Source organism: Parambassis ranga, chromosome 2, assembly GCF_900634625.1.
Source record: "Parambassis ranga chromosome 2, fParRan2.1, whole genome shotgun sequence".
In the NCBI taxonomy this organism is placed as follows: domain Eukaryota; kingdom Metazoa; phylum Chordata; class Actinopteri; family Ambassidae; genus Parambassis; species Parambassis ranga.
In genome coordinates this window covers 29,964,146-29,984,287 of record NC_041023.1, presented here as the reverse complement: position 1 = coordinate 29,984,287, position 20,142 = coordinate 29,964,146, and the positions used below count along the sequence as shown (strand labels likewise).

The 20,142-nt window shown below is 40.8% G+C and overlaps 1 protein-coding gene across 2 annotated transcripts in view; it reads left to right on the top strand.

Moving 5' to 3' along the window:
* Positions 1-20,142, top strand: part of plxna4 (plexin A4) — a 193,925-nt gene that overhangs the window by 131,423 nt on the left and 42,360 nt on the right. For both annotated transcript variants that reach the window (XM_028432887.1, XM_028432876.1), the window contains exons 6-9: positions 8,209-8,332; positions 11,444-11,597; positions 13,495-13,594; positions 13,943-14,057. In XM_028432887.1, the coding sequence (XP_028288688.1) occupies positions 8,209-8,332; positions 11,444-11,597; positions 13,495-13,594; positions 13,943-14,057 (493 nt within the window). The remainder of the gene's footprint in view (positions 1-8,208; positions 8,333-11,443; positions 11,598-13,494; positions 13,595-13,942; positions 14,058-20,142) is intronic.

Sequence of the window (20,142 nt, the reverse complement as noted above, 5' to 3'; positions counted from 1 at the left end):
AGAGAGCCCCCTTGGGAGAATGTACTCAGGCCGGTCACCTCACGTGGCTCATCCCATCGATGTTGCCATGGCAACGGCAGCATAGCAACAACATAATAATCGTATTAAATAATGTAGCTGTGATCACTACTGATGTTGCACTGTTAATGTATTTGAGATTATGCACATTACTGGGAGTGCCTTTGGTGTGTATTTTGTATGGAGGTATCACATACAATGAGCAAAATGCAGATTTCATACAGACTCCAGAATGAATCACATCCATTAAAAAAGGTGAGACTTTCCAAATATATATATATATATATATGTTAAGTGTGTTTTTAAAGCCACTTACAACACACATGGATATAGACAAACAAGTGATTTAAACTGAGACAATGAAAGAACAAAGTATGTGTGTGGCTTAGATCAATAGTAACATATGCTGCAGTCACACATTCAATTATAACACAATACAGATGAAGATAAAAAAAAAAGATGTGAATTGTTGAGACCCCATTAGAACCTATGGGTAAGTAAAAAAAACATCATCAAACAGGGGACTTAAATTCACCCGTTTCAATTCCAGTATCAAGTTTGCCTTAAAATATACAACAATGTTCAAAATTCAGTAACAGATAATTGGACCTCAGGTTTTACACCGACACACACACACACACACACACACACCTCAACATACGTTTGAGTCAAACAGATAAAACTGTTTAATATAGCGAATGTGGCCTAATGGCATCTTCAGCTGCAACATCACATATGTTTGACAAACACCCTAATGGGCGTGCCACACCATGCTGCCGCTGGATACCTCTGCCAGGGGACTGTTTGCTTGTTGGTGTGTGTGTATACTTGTGTAACAGAGATGAAGGAAGCTGGTGGCACGGCTTTTGACCGCTGCTTAAATTGCATGGCACTAAAAGTCATAGCAGAGTGAAACAGCTGCTGTTCAGTGCCCTGAGGCCCAGCCTGCCGATCAACAACTAGTTCTTGGGTGCGAAAGGAAAAATATATAGGATATACGAAGTGTGCCAGAAATAGTACATAGTAATAGCAGTCATTTTCTTCAAACATTTATGAAACATTGATAAAATCCAGCTCCCTCTATACCTCAGATTTTTTTATATATATACGTTAAGATATTGTTTTATCTCATATGACTTTATGCCAATGGAAACTCAGTCGTATTACTGTATAATTTTCCGCTCAGCTGGTGTTCTTGTACTAGCAGTGAATTGCTCAGAGATTTTTAGACCTGGGGGCATCCACTCTGCAATTTCTGTGTCTTCAGGTATAGCCTTATGAGAGACAGATTTTGTGTGTGTGCGTTCACACAAACTGGAGTAACAGGGTCATGGCCAGTGGGCCAGGTAATGACTCTCCCATGCACCAGCCCCTTCATGTGGATTTCTGCTTTGCGGACCACCTCTCTTAATGATAGCAGGAGGGGCACCTGTGTGTGTGTGTATGTGTTAGTGTGTGTGTGTTTGGTCATATGTACGAGTGAGAGATGCAGCCAGCATAAATGTAGATGTGTCATTTGACTGAATCTCTGTGACACAGCTCCTGCTCTACAGAAACTTATACAGCTCAAGGTTATTAGTATGTATAAGATTCCATACAGTGTCCGATGATGCATGGGTAGTAAGGTAATTGGGTTTGAGTTGAAATACCTATTTGTTGTGCATTTATTCACACAAACAGCACAGTAAAGCCACAAAACCTGTTCTGTAATACACAACAACTACTTTCAAAGGTCATGTCATTTCACTGTTTTATTGTTGGTTTCTCACGAATGAGTTTTTGTATCTCGTGTAGATCTTACACAGATATTCAGACTTATATGGTTAATGTTAGTGTGGACTGTGTGTGTATGCTCCACCTACAGTGGGGAAAAAAAGTATTTAGTCAGCCACCAATTGTGCAAGTTCTCCCACTTAAAAAGATGAGAGAGGCCTGTAATTTTCATCATATGTATACCTGAACTATGAGAGACAAAATAAGAAAAGAAAATGTAGAAAATCACATTGTAGGATTTTTAATGAATTAATTGGTAAATTCCTCAGTAAAAGAAGTATTTGGTCACCTACAAACAAGCAAGATTTCTGGCTCTCACAGACCTGTAACTTTTTCTTTAAGAGGCTCCTCTGTCCTCCACTCGTTACCTGTATTAATGGCATCTGTTTGGAGTCGTTATCAGTATAAAAGACACCTGTCCACAACCTCAAACAGTCACACTCCAAACTCCACTATGGCCAAGACCAAAGAGCTGTCAAAGGACACCAGAAACAAAATTGTAGACCTGCACCAGGCTGGGAAGACTGAATCTGCAATAGGTAAGCAGCTTGGTGTGAAGAAATCAACTGTGGGAGCAATTATTAGAAAATGGAAGACATACAAGACCACTGATAATCTCCCTCGATCTGGGGCTCCACGCAAGATCTCACCCCGTGGGGTCAAAATGATCACCAGAACTGTGAGCAAAAATCCCAGAACCACACGGGGGGACCGAGTGAATGACCTCCGGAGAGCTGGGACCAAAGTAACAAAAGCTACCATCAGTAACACACTGCGCCGCCAGGGACTCAAATCCTGCAGTGCCAGACGTGTCCCCCTGCTTAAACCAGTACATATCCAGGCCCGTTTGAAGTTTGCTAGAGAGCATTTGGATGATCCAGCGAGGATTGGGAGAATGTCATATGGTCAGATGAAACCAAAATAGAACTTTTTGGTAAAAACTCAACTTGTCGTGTTTGGAGGAGAAAGAATGCTGAGTTGCATCCGAAGAACACCATACCTACTGTGAAGCATGGGGGTGGAAACATCATGCTTTGGGGCTGTTTTTCTGCAAAGGGACCTGGACGACTGATCCGTGTAAATGAAAGAATGAATGGGGCCATGTATCGTGAGATTTTGAGTGAAAACCTCCTTCCATCAGCAAGGGCATTGAAGATGAAACGTGGCTGGGTCTTTCAACATGACAATGATCCCAAACACACCGCCCGGGCAACAAAGGAGTGGCTTCGTAAGAAGCATTTCAAGGTCCTGGAGTGGCCTAGCCAGTCTCCAGATCTCAACCCCATAGAAAATCTTTGGAGGGAGTTGAAAGTCCGTGTTACCCAGCGTCAGCCCCAAAACATTACTGCTCTAGAGGAGATCTGCATGGAGGAATGGGCCAAAATACCAGCAAAAGTGTGTGAAAACCTTGTGAAGACTTACAGAAAACGTTTGACCTCTGTCATTGCCAACAAAGGGTATATAACAAAGTATTGAGATGACATTTTGTTATTGACCAAATACTTATTTTCCACCATAATTTGCAAATAAATTCTTTAAAAATCCTACAATGTGATTTTCTGGATTTTTGTTTCTCATTTTGTCTCTCATAGTTGAGGTATACCTGTGATGAAAATTACAGGGCTCTCTCATCTTTTTAAATAGGAGAACTTGCACAATTGGTGGCTGACTAAATACTTTTTTTCCCCACTGTATGTTTGTGTGCTTTCCTGACATGAGCTCCTGATTGAGTTGAGTATGGCTGGGCCTCAGCTTTGTAAGATTTTAATAGCTTTCATTTCCCAGCCTGCTTGAACTTTCCCATTTCTTACATTAGATATGCATTACACCTGAAGTCTCACATGGCCAGATACATCTGCACCGTTACACTGCAACTGATACTCGACTAGCTGTAAGGGATGCTAGTTTGGAACCACACAGTGCTCCATGCCTTAAAAAATACTCTTTTTGCACTGACATTTGTTACAGTAGGTGTTATTCTGTTTTTTCCCAACTATTGGTAAGTTTTCATGCATTTGCCATTATACTATGACTCAACCTGACCTGTTATATTGACAACCTCGTTTTTATATCAGCCTGAACCTGATGAGTCACAATATTCTGTGGCTCATCAGGTTCAACTGGGTCTGTGCTGGCAGTAGTTATTGTAATTCACTATGCTTTTGTGGATATTTTTGGTTTGTAGTCGCATACTGCACAGAATAACATGGTCATTATGCCAAACACATCATCAGCAGAGCTAAATGCTAAATAATTTGTGATGAAATATAGGCAAAATGTCTACATTTAAATGGCTGTGACAACCTCATCAGCAACAATTGCCAAGGATGCAAGATCTTTCTCTGCCCTCAGCCTCTCTCTCTAATTGTGTCACCTTATCAAAGCCTGGGAGAAACAAGAGTGCAGATTAGTTTTCATTCAGGGCCCATCTAATCCTTTCAGCTCGCTCTCTCATAATGTGTCATTGCCAGTCAGTTATACAGCTCTGCACAACAGCAGTGTTTACTAACCAAATGAATAGATGTTGGACGTCTAATTCCCCGCAAAAAAGATAGCCTGAGTCAGTCTTTCTATGACTGTTATTTGAAATCTAAATCGCTTTGATCTCTGGGGTGCTCTAAACAGTCCATTCTTTCCTGTCTACAAAGGGTGTGTGACTGTTGCACATTGTTGCAAACGATGCAATCTTTTTTTCTTTCAAGGTCTGTTTGGATAGTAATTGAAAACAATTATCCAGTGCTTTGCTCTGATAATGCCCACCACTTACATCACTTAAACCATGTATTGCATTATCTTCAACAGCCTTTAACTAACATCCAACTCCAATTCAATACGTGTAGCTGTTCTACACTTTGGTGAGCGATTTAGCAAATGCTTTTTTGACTGCTCACCCACTTGCATCTTGAATTGTGCGGTAAAAGTGTCTTATTGCTGTGCACCTCCACTTTCCACTGTGCTATTGCAGTGGTCTGGAGAAAACGGCACAGGGCAGTGTCATTGCCCATCCTCAGAAAGATAGATGGGTGAGAACAGAAGCTTCTGTTTTTTGCTGAGTAACAGTCTCTGCATTGTTTGAGTGGGGTGTAAGGATTTATCATGCAACCTGTTGAATTTTTCATCCTGCCCAGCAAGTCTGTGCTCCCCTGACTTTAAGAGGGAGATAAAAGTTACTGTCCCTGCAGGGCTTTAGAGAGCTCGAGTGAAACCACATCTTCCATGTTGTGTCTTAGAAGTAAGAAACCTTATTTCAAAGACATTGATACTAATAGTTCCTGAATTGGAAGCCAGCGTGTCTGGCTTCATATGTCGAGAGAAGGACAGTAGTGTTTGTCTAATATTAGACTAGCACAGACAGGATGTCATAAATTTGGCACTCTCCATGGCATCTCTATAGGTAAACAGAGGCCATGTATATACCTGCAGTGCAATATTGGTTGACAGTATCACTTTATTTTGAAGTTATATGACATTTCAGAGGTGGTAAAGTTTGTGAATAATGAAACAAACAAAACAATGAAAGGTGCTGTTGCAAACATCAGGACAAGATACAGAATAATATTGCTCATAATCACAGCTTTGATACACTTACATTTGGTAATCAAAGCATCAAATGTCAGATAATTAACATGGCAATCTTTAATATTGCCATGTATAGGACCTGTGCCATAGTGTTAGCTATAGAATGACAGAGACACACTCACATTATAAGAAGAGATAAGAAATCCCTTCCTCCCCAAGACTGATGTCCTTTGTGCGAGGGTGTTAGCATTTCAAGAAAATTTCCATATTCACTGCACATCTGCATAACAAGCAAAACAAATTGCTCCCTGTCCACTTGATATACTCTCTCTCTAATGATAGTGTATTAACAAGCCCCAGTCCAGTGATGCCAGGTCTAGTTGTTGCTCTCATATACTCACACTGCCTCATTATGTTTTGTTGACTTGTAAAGATACATGATAAATGTCGGATGATGATAAAATGTGTGGGCAACAAATCTTGGCAAAAGTAATTATTTTTCTTATAGACATTGCTCAGTCTGACTCAAACACATAAAAACTTTACTCTTAAAGGTTATGTGCTTTGAGATCAACATTAACAAGCATGCCTTATTCACACTACAGTTTTCCTGCTTCATCCATTCCTCAGTGTTATTTACGGTTGCTAGCATCTCCTGGAGATGATGTCATAAACTAGAGCCGTATAATGCTCAGGAAGGCACTGCAAACATTTATCATGGCTCGGCTCATCCCTCATGAATCAAAATACTATGTGAGGTTTCTGTCAAGTTTGCCTGGTGACTTCTCAATGTGGAAACCATAAACATAACTGTTAGTACACTTTTATTTCATGCACTGTGTACATATTTGCAATGTGTTTCAATTTCAACATAAAAAAATGCAAGTTGCATTGCACCAGAACATGAAGCAACAGGATGATCTACTGGGCTAGTGGAAACTGCCACATATGCAGGCCACAGAATAAAATATGAATGTTGAAATGTTCCTTTAAATGTATCTTCTTACACTCACATATGTCTGGTCTTTCAATTGAGGATAATCTCAAGACAGCTGCATCTCTTCTTTCTCATTTTGCGTCTAGTATCCATTTATTGTTATCTGTGTCTATTATTTTGCAACTTGTATTTTCTATTATGTGATAACATTCCCCAGGAATCAATCAGTAGCATTCAAATGGCATCTTATTTACTGTGTAACTATGTGTCTGCGTATGCAAGGAGAGAGAAGCAGATAAATTAATGATGTGGTATAAACATCCCTCCAGTGATATTTTTCATTCATAGTTCAGTCATCTATAGTGATAATTCACTTATATAATGTGCCACTAGTTAACAGCTAGTCCATGATAGCTTATTTTAAACAAAACTACAACAAACAGAGGCATAATAAGGTACACAAGCAATAAAATGTACAAAAAGGCAAACATACAGCAATAGTCCTTCTACTCTCCTCTGGGCCTACACACAGACCTGTGGAAGGAAGCAAACAGATGTTTATTGTGTGTATATAATATATATTTGTAAGTGCAAGTGTGCATTTGTTGCTTTTCTGTGCAGTTTGTTTGCTTGGAGCCTTCTTATATGACGCGGTCTTATTAAATCAGTGCTAGAAAAGGAGGCACAGACATCAGCGATAGAAAAGCACAAAGGAACCTGAAGCGATTAAAGCCCTACTCAAACCGGCTTAGCAAGGAAAGCTTCACAGAAAGCCAACAATGGTTGCATTCCTTTAAATCTTGCTTCTCTTTTGCCTTCTTTTCCTCTCTCCCTCCTGCACTCTTTACCCCTCATCCTCTTCTCTCCCCCTCTCAAACAGATTATTTCCTTTTCTGTCTGTCTTCTTTGCGGCACGTTAGGCCGCTTAACTTTACAATACTCATGTCAGGTCAAAACCCACCCTCCCTCAATCTCTCCAATTCAGGAGGAAAAAGCTTCTTTCTGCATAAGGTATTACTGTATCTCAGACGTCAACCACCTCGAAAGTCTTTCTTTCATTCGTTCATTATGACCTCTCCCTTTCTTTTCAGGCTTTTATTTCTTTAAAAGAGTTTTTAGGTTACTCTGTGGATTTGCCAGGTTGTTAATTGCACTGCAAGTTTTTGTCTAAATCAATAGGGGATTAAACATGAATACGTTTATGAGGGGATTAGATGAGAACAAGAGTGTGGGTGAATTTGTGGAGAAAAAGAGGGTTGAAGTTATATCACAGTTTGGTTTAGGTCTCACAGAAATTCCTACCAAGCATACATTTATCAAGAGTGCAAAACTTTCTTCTAGAGTATTGAATGTGAAACTGTCCACTGCAAATTCCCCCTCACTCAAAAACCCATTTGGATCTTGCAGCTATGGGGAGTGACCCTGCAATCTATCAAGGGAGAGTATTTGGACCAGGAGTCCAAATTCCTCTAGCAGCACAAAAGGGTCCAGTCCTCCAACTCCCCAAACCACTCCGTAATGGACTGGATTAGACCACCTGGTCTGGTAATAAGAGGGGGGAGTAATCCATCCTACCCCCACCAACATCCACATCTCCACCTGTATTTGGCATTGCCCATGAATGCCAGTCATTAAGACAGCTCTACAAAGACCAAGGCCTACCTCTTTCCCTATGGGCCAGCTCCACTTCCACATATAGAGCAGCCATTGTTTTAAATGCAACTGCTCCCACCCCGTGGTGACTGGGCTTCCTTTCACTGACCACTGTAGCTGGTGCACTGCCAGAGAGGAAATATGATAAATGTGTGTAACGCCACCTGTCAGGGAGGGGTTGGACATTCTCTTTTTCCCAGATGCCAACAGGTGGAAAAGGGTAAGCCCTGGTCAGGTTACTCTGTGCATGTGTGTATTTGTCATCCGTGAATAACGCTGCTTGTTGTGTGTGTGTGTTTTCCCCCCAGGTGCGCCAGAAAGGAGAAATGCGAGCGGTCATCAGAGCCCCGACGCTTTGCATCGGACATTAAGCAGTGTGTGCGACTCAGTGTCCACCCCAATAACATATCAGTGTCCCAGTTCAGTGTAACGGTGAGTGTATGAAAACACACTGCATTATATACACTAAAAAAGAAACATGCTTTGAGGCTTGGGATACTCATATCATAAACTTCGAAAGACACAGTAACACATTTTCCTTTCCAATGTTTTTAAAATAGATGCTAGACTTCTCATTGTGTCCTGGTCACATTTTAATAAGATGTTTTCCTTTCAATAGGAAGGAACTGCTTCAAACAAGCAGCCACATTGCAATAAACAGTAAAAAAAAGCTGAATATGGAGGCAGAAATCTTGCCTGGCAGACTGACAATATCATACTCTCAAGCATAATTTGTAATACGATGTAATTATGCTCTAAATGCTGATTAGTGGCTCTATAATCCTGCTTTATATCATTTTACTGGCTGCCAACATGCATCCTTCAAATCCTGACCTCACAACTTACATCCCTGTCCAGTGAAACACTCCTAACAAATGTCAACAATCATTAACGGCACACAGTGTAGCTCAGCTGTGTTTGTTGTGATTGCTTTCCCCGTGGATGTTTCCTTCTTTAACAGCTGCCATATTTTAAGGCTCTGAACATTTTTGATTGTTACTGATTAGTGTGGAGCTGGGATCCACTGCAGCAAAAACTGTCTCAGCAGGAACACATTTATTTGGAAAGTGGTCTTTATATATAAATGTTATAAAAGAGCACATCCACTGAGTTTGTGTTGTTGTCAAATGTATTGCTCTATATCATTTATATGGTGGTTGCACTTGAGTGAAACCTCACTGTACCTTTGTGCATTCTCAGCCTGTTTTCTTTCTGTCTGAACACACTATGTCATTCAATGTCTTTCAAGGCTCGCTCAACACCTTTATTGAATCTTGGTGTGGCGAATGATTATTTTAAATGTAAGAGCACTGAATGTTATAACTGACCTTAACCATCACCAATTGATGCCACATTTCAAATCCTATTTCCTGCTTAATAGTTGTTTGGAAATGGCTTTGAATCTTAGAAGCACAAAAGCACATCAACATCCAGTTTTATTTACCAAAGTCACTTTCCTTCATCCTTCATCTGTGTTGCTCAGAGGGCCACACCTGATTCTTGACTTTCATAAGTACACCTCTGCATCATTCTAATGTTATTCAGGTGTGTGTGTGTGAATCCTTAGAGAGTCTTTAACCTTTTGCCACACATATATCTCATCCTGCGGAACACTGGGTAGATAGACAGGGCTCCTCCTTGACCTTTGTGGTCTTAAAAATTTGTTTGGGAAGATAAGATGCTGGAATTCTAAAGAGAAACTGAGAAGGACACGTCACTGCTACGGTCACACCCAGAAGGCATTGTACTGTTTGCAGTTATCTATGAAAAGTATGAAAAGTTTTTGTTATGGAATAATATAAGATGTTTTTATTACATCGGCTGTAGGAACTCAAAAGGAACGAAACATGGTGCAATTAGTCAGCAGTGGCATTTTCCAATATTTCATCTTAGAAAATAGTTTGTCAAAGTTATGTAGGAATATAATATGAGCAGGGAATTTATTAATTATTAAAAGGTTTAAGGTTCAATGGAAATGTCAGTTTTTGTAGCATCTGAAGGCCTTTAATAAATTCTCTCTGCGGCTAAGATGTTTTTCACTATGGCAACATCACATACTGTATTCTCAGCATTAGACATGGTGTTATAATATTTAGGTAGCCATTTGTGTATGCTGTGGGGGTGTGTGTGGCGGATGTTTCTGTTAACAAGAGTATGTTATTTTCATATTGATGCAAGCACCTCTGTGACTAGCCTTGTCCATGACTGCTCTAAATGTAATTGAGGAAACTCAAGGTCTGGCTCTGCTTTTTTACCTCCTTTAAAATGAAAATAAATAAATAAATAAAAGCAGAAGATGATGAGGTAGAGTGTGTAGATAGATAGAAGCTCAGTCATGCACTGTCCATCATGGGGTGTTGTGTATCTGTCCACACCGGCGCCGCCTTCTTTTCATTAAATAGCAATATAAAAACAGCGCAGATCAGCCCTTCTCCACCGCTGATGCAGCTTTCAGTGCCACATCACAAGTGTACTACGGGCTACGCCTCAAATCAATGCCGAGACCAAGGCCCCTTTGCAGACACAGTTTTCCATCAATATGTATATTTTGGTCTTGACCCCACTCCACCTGAATCTTTTTTTTCCTTTTATTCATGGTAGTGTTTTTTTTTCTTTCTATTTTTTCCTCCTACTTCACCTGAAGGGATTTCTTCCTGAGGTGCAGAGAAAGCTTACACAGCATTTTCAAACAAAGTAGGGGAAATTTGCATTCTTTATTTCCTAGAGTCCTCTTTTTGCTATGCTGTCCAGCAGCCCGCCTGCGCTCCTTGTTCATTACCTCATTTGTCCACCTCAGTCCTGCTGCTTGTTCTTTCCTCCTGTTTCCCATAAATTCTACATTGACTTGGCTTCCTCTGTTATTTCTTTCTCCACTTCCACTATCTTTACCTGTTTTTACAATTTCTTTCAAACATACCCCAGAGTCCGGCACATTAAGGTGGAATGTGATATCCATGGAACACATAGATTGCATACAGCATTGTGGGGGGAGGGTGTGTGTGTGTGTGTGTGAGAGAGAGAGAGATTGTTTGAGTGTTTGTTGCCATCAGATATGATCTACTAAAATGGCACTGATTTCACTTTTAAGTCACCAGTGTGTTTTGATACTGCTCAGACATCTGGGCAGGATATGCATCTGACAGCTCATTTGAGAATCCCCTGTGGCTCCTCTGGCCACTGACCACACTTGCACAAAGCTTGCAGCTGTTCCTCTGCTCATCAATATTGTGTTACAGTGATAGTTGAAGAACATTTTGGCATTAAAACTGACCTGAAGTGTCTGCAGATGTGTGTGTCAGCACTAAAGCCACATTATAGGAGTTGGAGCACATATCTAACTTGTTTATCTCAGACCACATGGGCAGCCATAAAATGCACTGTGTCATGCCTTGAATAATTTTCTCTGTGGGACATCTGCTGTTGTGCACAAGAAGCTGGAATTTAATTGAATCTTGCTTCTTATATCAGTTCACACAACTACTGTTAAGTGAGTGTATAATATAATGCACAGAACAGTGATTTTCTGTCTTCCTCTTTCTACAGCTGGTGTTGGAGGCCCATAATGTCCCAGAACTTTCTGCCGGTGTCAACTGTACCTTTGAAGATCTGGCTGAGATGAATGGCCTGGTGGAGGGAAACCGAATTAAGTGTTCTTCCCCTGCTGAAAAGGAAATGCCACGCATCATTGTTGACAAAGGTAAGAAGCAAAAAAGCAGCACACCAAGGTCGGCACATGCACTAATCTGTACAGTTCATATACTTGATTTTATCATTGAAATGTCTGTGTATACCTAAGCTTGTGATCTACAAGAAGCCCGCTGAGAAGTACCTGTTGAACAGGAACATACATGTCTGTCAGGGATGCACACAATCATCTGGATGTTTCCCCTTCAGTCAGAAGCATTGAGTGCTTTATGACTGTTTGTTTCTCATTGACATCAGTAACTCAGCAGGCCTTAAAGCAATGCCCGAGGACATGTTTAGTAATTGAATGAGCAGTAGTTATTAGACTGCTGTGGGTTTTATTTACCTCCCCCCCTCGGCATGGATGTACTCCAGAGGGATCCCAGCTAACCCTCAACACAAAGCTGCACTTCCCAGGGTTCTAACTACAGTATTTCAGCTTTTGCAGTCCCAGCAGACACTGTCTCCATTTACCAGAAACCAACATTTCCAACAATATACATTCATACACAAAGGCAAATATTATTTTCATTTTTATTTTCCCTGCTCCTTGCAGGCATCGCTGCCAGCACTTAGATGTTGTCATGTTGAGATAATAATCAAATAAATGTTTAGAGACTGTTTGCAGACCCTATAAGCTCTCAACAATGTTATATCTGCAGTTGGTTGTATGTGATTTGCCAAGAAAACATGTATTTATATATTCTTTGCACACAAGAATGAAAGAATCTCTCTCTGTCTCTCTCACACATACACACACACACATGAACATGCTCGACATGATTCCAATAAAGTAATTCACAGACACTGCTCATGTACAGATGTATAGCTGACAGGGAGCCTGAGGGTGCTTTGGGGAATTAAAAACATTCGTTTAATGTTGCCATGTCAGCCACATGTAAAGCTTGTAATGCTGCACTCATGCAAACACAGATGTGTAAATATGCACACATAAATGTGGCACACAACATTTCACCCTACCTTTTCCTTTTGCCTATTTTTACCATTTTACCCAGAGGAAAATCTCCCATTTATACTTAATACTCATTAGTCAATGCTTGGTAGAAGAAGAGAAGAGGAAGGGTGGATGGGTGGAGTGAAGAGGGAGGGATAGATAGTGTTAGCAGGCTTCAAGGTAACATTTAGGTGGCCTAATTAGGACAGATCCGTTGTCAGCGGTGCTTTACTGTGATTGATGAATGATTCCCTCTTTGTTAGAGAGATGGAGAGAGACGCAGGGGAGAAGAGGGAGTTGCAGTGTGGAAGGAAGTGAAGGAACCTGTGTGTATAGAGATAGAGTGAGACGGGGGGGTATGCAGGTAGTACAGAAAGAGAGAGAGAGGGCAGTTAGATGTGTGGATGTGCTGTTGAATTAAACATGAACTCCTTCATTAGTGCCAGACAAAAGGGCACACAAGATACAGATGAAGCGCAAGCACACACACACACACACACACACAGGGTTTCTGTTTCATCTTCTCCTCCCTTTACCTTGTCAAAGACTCTCTCAAAGACTTTTCTGAGGGAATATTGTCCATCCCAAGGGAAATAAGCGTGCACCAACTTTTGTTTCTTGTAAGGTGTCAGGAAAAAGGAGACTTAACCCAACAAAGTGTTTCTAGTCTCCTTCTCTCTTAAGATACCACCAATGCAACAAGCTGATCACCTGTAGCTCCAAGCAGTGCAGTTATAAAACCTTTAATATGAATAAGCAGTGAAAAGAGGATGTTTGAATAAGTGAAGGAAACAATTGTCATGTGGCTCACCTCTACCTACTACTAAGGCTGGAAAGTACTATACACTTATCATGCTGTTTTGTTTCTTCTATTTCTATTATTCTACAATCCTTGCTTTTTTATTTTATCATTTTTTATTGTACATTAATTCTGAAAATGATCTATTTTTCTTAGGTGACCACCAGATTGTGCAGCTGTATCTCAAGTCCAAAGAGACCGGCCTGGCATTTGCAAATACCAGCTTTGTTTTCTACAACTGTAGCGTGCACAAGTCGTAAGTCTCTGCCTTACTAATAGCTTTCCATGTGCACCTCAATCCCACGTACAACAATGTGTAATATACTTTTTCATGTACCAATTTCTAAGAAATAAAAAAAATAAAAAAAATGCCAGATGGGTCAAGGCATGTGACATTTGTAGTCAGATTATGTCTCCCTGCCTTGACATTTGGAGTTGGAACTCACTCATCCTGTCATATTTCTAACCTTCATATCGGAATGATGGAAAAAAACGACATTCATGCTTATGTTGTTGAAATTATAGAAGTACTGACCCTTAATTTGTTCTCTAGTGTATTTGATGAAGTTTAATACTAATTAAAAAAACCTGGCTCTCATTTTAGGTGTCTGTCATGTGTAAGCAGTCCCTACCAGTGCCACTGGTGTAAATACAGACACGACTGCACCCATGATCCTCGCACGTGTTCCTTCCAGGAGGGAAGAGTCAAGAAGCCGGAGGTGAGTCCTACACCAAGGCGGGGGATAAAAGAGTTTGATGTCCGTTTGTTGTTTTCCATATTCACATCCCTCTGTAAACCAGAGTGGCAAAAAGAGGGGAAAAGCCATGGCAGAGCTGGACAAGGCCTCAGAACATGATGGGGATTGTAGAAATGTGTTGTGTCAGACTTGTTGTTGAGCCCAGCGCCTCTGCCTATAGATTTAAAGACTGTCAAACAGTAGCCAATTTAGACGGTGTCCACAAATCCCCATAGTTTTTATATTTTCCAGCTCCGCCCAGCCTGAGCCAGCGAAGTTATAAAACATGGTGAAATACATTGAGGGGAAATGTTTCACTATGTGAGACTAATAGCTATCGTTCCGAGGTTCCACATGCAAAAAGAGTTATGTTAAAAGGATTGAGACACCTTTCAGCTGCGGCGCTTCCATCTGGCATGAGTCTCTTGGCATGTCTCGCTCTTGACTGCACATCAAAGGGCAGTGGAAGCTAATAAAACTGAGTCATTTCCACTTGCCCATCCCTATTCCCTGCGACAGCTTAGTCTGTGTGAATTATCAATAGTATTGGCAGCCAGTCTTATTCCCGTCGAAGCAGAGCCCACTGTAATTAGGCTGCTCTGCTGAGGAGGACAAGCCACTCTCTGGATAGGGTACATTCAGAGAGTACCCCCTACTCACCCACTCCCATTCTTTGATAGAGGGTTTAGGGTCACTGCAACAGCCTTTAATGCAAAACAAGATGGTAAAGGAAGTGTCGGTTTGACTACTGTATTGTGTGGTTACTTCTTCTGTGTATTTTTTATGCATGTGTGGTTATGTGCAGTTTTTGCCTGCCTGTACACTTCCAATTTACTGTGGCTTTCAGGGGGAGGGTTTTACAGGGAGTTAGTGGCCTGCTAATCCTAGCCTGAGGTGAGCTATGATGAAGATCACTAGTGCTCATGTCTGGGGTTGGCAGACGCCACATGACGGGCAGGGACAAGCTTAGCCAGATTGCCTCCTTTGATGAGCAGTCTGCTCTCAATTGTGTTATTCCACCCATGTTTCCCCCGAGCCATTCAACCTGCACAGACAATATTATTTTCTTTTTACGCAGTTTCTATTATCCCTTTGAACCGTCTGCTTAGTTGGGCACAAGCATAAGTCTTTGCAGGTTTACTTTTCCAATTAGCTTAGGCGCTGATGGTCAATATTGACTGTGGATAATAATGTGTGAATCCTCTCCTATTGTGTTGCTGACTAAAAGAAAACCACAAATAAAGGAAGGGGGATTTGGTATTAGCACATTAATGACAACCCTTTTTTGGACAAGTTGTTCTGAGGAAAGCAGGTGTTTTGCAGGCATAATGACTTTTAATTTGCTTTTAATTAACCCCTCAAATCCAGGGTCATGTGTTTGCTGCCAGACTTTTGGTTGCTCTTTTAATTAATAATTTAGACACACACACACACACACACACAGCTTAACACGCACACACACGTCCATAGAATCCTGCCCAAATTTCACAAAAGCAACAAGTCAACTTTGCTCTGTGAAATGAGATGGTCCCTTTCTGCTGCAGCTCATTTTTGTGTAATATTACAATTAAGGGATTTCAGGCAGTGATCTGAATAATCCCTTAACTCTATGCTAATGATTGAGGCCCGGCAAATCTCCCTACTAGTTGAGCTTGTTGTTAGTATGCATTGCAGGACAGCCAGTCCAGTTAAAGCCAGGCCTGGGCATATACAGTGGGTGCCTTTTCATGCATGCCAGCAATGATATGGGCAAGCGGATCAGACGTTCGTCTGTTGGCACATTAACCAAGGCCACGTCCCTGTTTGCCCTCCACACATCTCAAGGACTCATCCTGATGAGCCTCGCTGACAAAGAAAAGGCAGGCAGCCTCATTTGGTTACACTAAAAGGGGGGCCAACAGTCATTTCTGACCACTGCTGTTACAGTTGTTATGAAAAGGTCTTGCTTGTTTACCCATTCAATATTGTCTGTTTACCTGCATATGTAGGTCTTTTTCCAACAGAATCCTCCTGTCCCAAAAACACACATGGTCTCACCAAAAGAGTCTGATGAAACTGGGGACACTTCCTGTTCTCTTTGTCTGATGAAAACCACGGGGGGATATTTCCCTTTCTTCTTCCCCTGTCTACAACACAGCATGTTCATATCCTGAGCTGCTGCCAACTCTTTCCTTAATATATTCAGTTTTTAGGGCGCTACAATACACACTAAGAAATATTAATGTTTATGTATACATAGCGCTATCTTCTCCCTCTCTCCTTGCATTATTTACTTCTGGACTCAGTATTGTGGACTTTATTTACTAGGAACTTATTGATCAAGTGATCAGGGTAATTTTATTGAAGAAACTAATTTTGCAGTTAGTTGCCAGTATTAGACAGAAATAGTAGGGTGGGTTGCTTTATTCACTTCATAGACAAATAAATTCTATGGGCAGGTTGTGACTAAATTTGCAGATTAAAAAAAAGAAAATAAAATAAATAAGCAATAAAAGCCAAGTTAGAAGACTTTAAATTCCCTGTAAAGAACCAAAAACACAAGTGTTTAGATGATCATACGCATCATAAGTAGTGAACAGATTGAAACATGACATTTACTCTGTGGGACACAGGTCAGATTTCCCAAAAATATCTAAAAAAATGTAAATTATTAATTGGTTCTTTATAATCAATCAAAAAAAAAAACAAGTGCAATGAGTCATGTTTCTTTAAAGGTACAACACAAATAACAGCTATGAAGTTTTATCAGGTTTTTCTGCTAGCATGGACCTCTTGCTAAGCTGCAGCTTTCTTGCACACTGCATCTTGCACCTTTAAGAGGAACAATGTTAAATCAGGGAGGAAACTCAAAAAGGCAGGAGACAAGAAGGAATCAGTGAAAAGTTATTTAGAAAAAAAAGGTGAGGAATGAGTGATGGGATGAAAAAAAACATCGTGAGGAGCAGCAGGGAAGGAGAGCAGGAGAGTGTCTTTGCCTGAGGCTCAGTTGGATGTGATAAAACAGAGGCTAGTTAGGAAAGCTCTTGGTAACCACAAGGTGTGTGTGTGTGTGTGTGTGTGTGTATAAAAACTCTTCACACCTTCCACTGCTATAATTATACCCCCCCCTCTCTCTCTTTCGCCATCAACCTCCCTCCCTCCTTAGCTTCAAACTATGCCAAGGGCTTTTACATTCACAGTTCCCATTCTGCTTCCTACTCTCTGTCACTTTCTCTATCTCAACCCTTCACACCTCCCACCAGCCTCTAATTATCAGATCTAAGTAGGTCCCCAAGAAGAAAGGGAGTCAGGAAAAAAAGGAGGGGCTGGGACAATCAGTGAGAGAGTTGATAAGAGAAATGAGAAGGGTCAGTGAGCTAGATAGGACGAACGACACCAGGCTGCATTTAGAGAGGTATAAATGAACGAGGTAATAAGCATTAGCATGACAGAGAATCGGAGGTGAGGTCAGAGAAAAACAGTGAGTTATAGAAAGGAAGAATGAGGGATAATTACACAGAGAGATGCCAGCTTGGTATTTCTGAAGTCAATGTTTATTATGTGGTTGTGATGAGTGTTGTTATTGACAGGTACTTTTCTCTTCCTAGTGCAGTCCTTGATTTCATAACTGTGAGGCTGTCAGTGGAGTTCCCAGCTTTACACACACCGGTACACACTAAACAAAACAAATCAAAACACAGCACATGAGCAGTTTTTAATGGTAATACATCTGGTACATTCAAGTCCTTGCACACCACTTGAAAATGAATCAATATCTGCTAGGTAACAGCAATAGTGTGCATATTTATGGAAATGAGCAAGTTTTCATAGAGAGATGGTTGACATCAATGTATCAAGGTGTGAATATGCATGTGCTCCTTGGCTATTTATTTTTCTTCAGTTGTTGGGGTTGAGATGGTGGGGAGCAATAATGTAAGCACTGACATTAGATCAACCTAACGGTGACATAAATCTCAACTGCGACGGTGAGCATCACTGCCAACACCATCAGCAGCTCACGCCAACTAGGGGATATATGTCTGTGTGTGTGTTTGTCCAAACCAATAGAAGCCCACTTGGCCTCAGGAAGAGCTGGCAATGATCACAGTGTGTAATACAAGTGTGTCTGAGAGTGTATGTGTACATGCAAACAGAAAAATCTCCTGTAAGTAGGTAGGAAAAACACAACTATATACACACGTGCTAGGATGTTAATTATGTTTTGCATCACAGATTTTTAATTGTTGAAACCTACCAATGATTTTTTTTCCTTCTTTGCTTTTCACAGATGTATATATATAAATGTATATGTATCAAAATGACAAGAATTAAGCCCTTTTTGACATTTTTAGTACGAGGAAAGACAGCTTGAAGCGTGTGCGTGTGTGTTTGTGAGAGAGAGAGAGGCAGCACAAAACTTTAAAACTAACTTTAGATTACATGACCAAGAAAGTCAGAGCTTGACAGTATAGAAAATTATTGAAGATTGCATTTTGAGGTTTTACATCTCCATGGACATTTTGCCATAAAAACAAATGATGCAAGACTTGCTGTTTGGGGTTGACATTTATTTTACACTGTAATAAGGTTCAAAGGCTGTATGCATGCATGTGTGTTAGTATGCACGCACTAAAATGTCAGCATGTATCAACCTTGGGTGTTTGATGGTGTAGGTTTTTAGATTTCAAACCTTTGTGTTACACTCAGAGGCTGCATGCACACACATCTTTTTCACGGTGTACAAAACCATGTTACCTCATCATCATATGCCACTATCTTCATCATCATATGCCACTATCTGTGTGGATCTCTGTTTTGAAGATACAGCTTGAGTCACCACGTTAAGTCATACTCCGGTGCTTCCCATGCCTTCATTTCCACAAACAAGATTAAAATTATTGTCCCTGTTGTTCAAGTGTATTAACTGGAAGAGATGTGATTAAAAATGGATTGCATCTCTCTTTGCTCTCTCACTCATTTCCATTCTCCAAATATGACCCCTCGTTCTTAGGAAAATGAGATTTGGAAGAGCAAACACCTCTTCTTTCCACTCCTCCACCACTGAACTCACTCACTCTGTGTGTCATTTATCTATAATGACTTTGTGAATAGTGTCACAGAGCGCTCCTCTCTCTCTTTCCCTCTCTCTCTCTCCCCCCCTCACCAAGCAGCCAACCAGTCAGTCACTCACTCAGCCTAACCCAATCAAGTGGCTTTTAATGAACTTCAAACAAGTGTTATCACCCAGTTCAACGTGCGCTATGCTTCACTCCCCCCCAGCTCCATCCATGCGGGGGCTCACCTTATCTGCTCACGTTCTTTTCGCTCTCTTTCCTCTCTCTTTGAGATGCTAAAGCTCTTCCTGTCACATACGCTTAATGGTATTTTTTGCCTCTTTCAGTCGCTCTGTTCTTTTGTTGTTCCTCTCTGCCATATTGCCTATTTTGCTGTCTCTATCTGCCGCTCTTTGGCAAAAACATTAAACATTTTGCAAAGTACTTAGTGAAGCGCTGTTCTTTATTTACTGTCTTTGACCTGCTTTACCACCCTCTCTCACCTTTCACTTCCACCTGTCAGTTATGTTCCTAGTCTCTTGTTTTTCCCCCAATTGTCCTCTCTTGGTCACCTCTGTTTGCCTGTGCTTTTTTTCTGTCCATCTCCTCACCTGTTCTCCTCTTTCCTCTCTCCTTCATCTTTCAGGCAGTAGGTGCTCTATATTTAGCCAGCTACTCACACCTGAATTGATTGGCTGTTAATTTTAGACCTCCAATTGCTAAGAGATTTGTGTCTCTCTCTTGCTCTCCTTTCTCTCTCTGCCATTCATTTTTACCTAATTACCACACAGGCAGAAAACAACATTTTTTATGCCCATCTGTGACAGCTTTTTTTCCACAAACATCACAAATGTGCGTCAAGTGGCTCTACAAACTGTGCAGCGTACAACGTCCTTTGTCCTTTTAAAATTGAATGAACACCTTCCAAAAACAACAAAACATGCAAATACAAACTGAGAGCTAATATTATCTATGTATAAGTGGCGTATTTATTTTTTTCATTAATGCTCCCCTCCTGTGGATAATGATAGTGG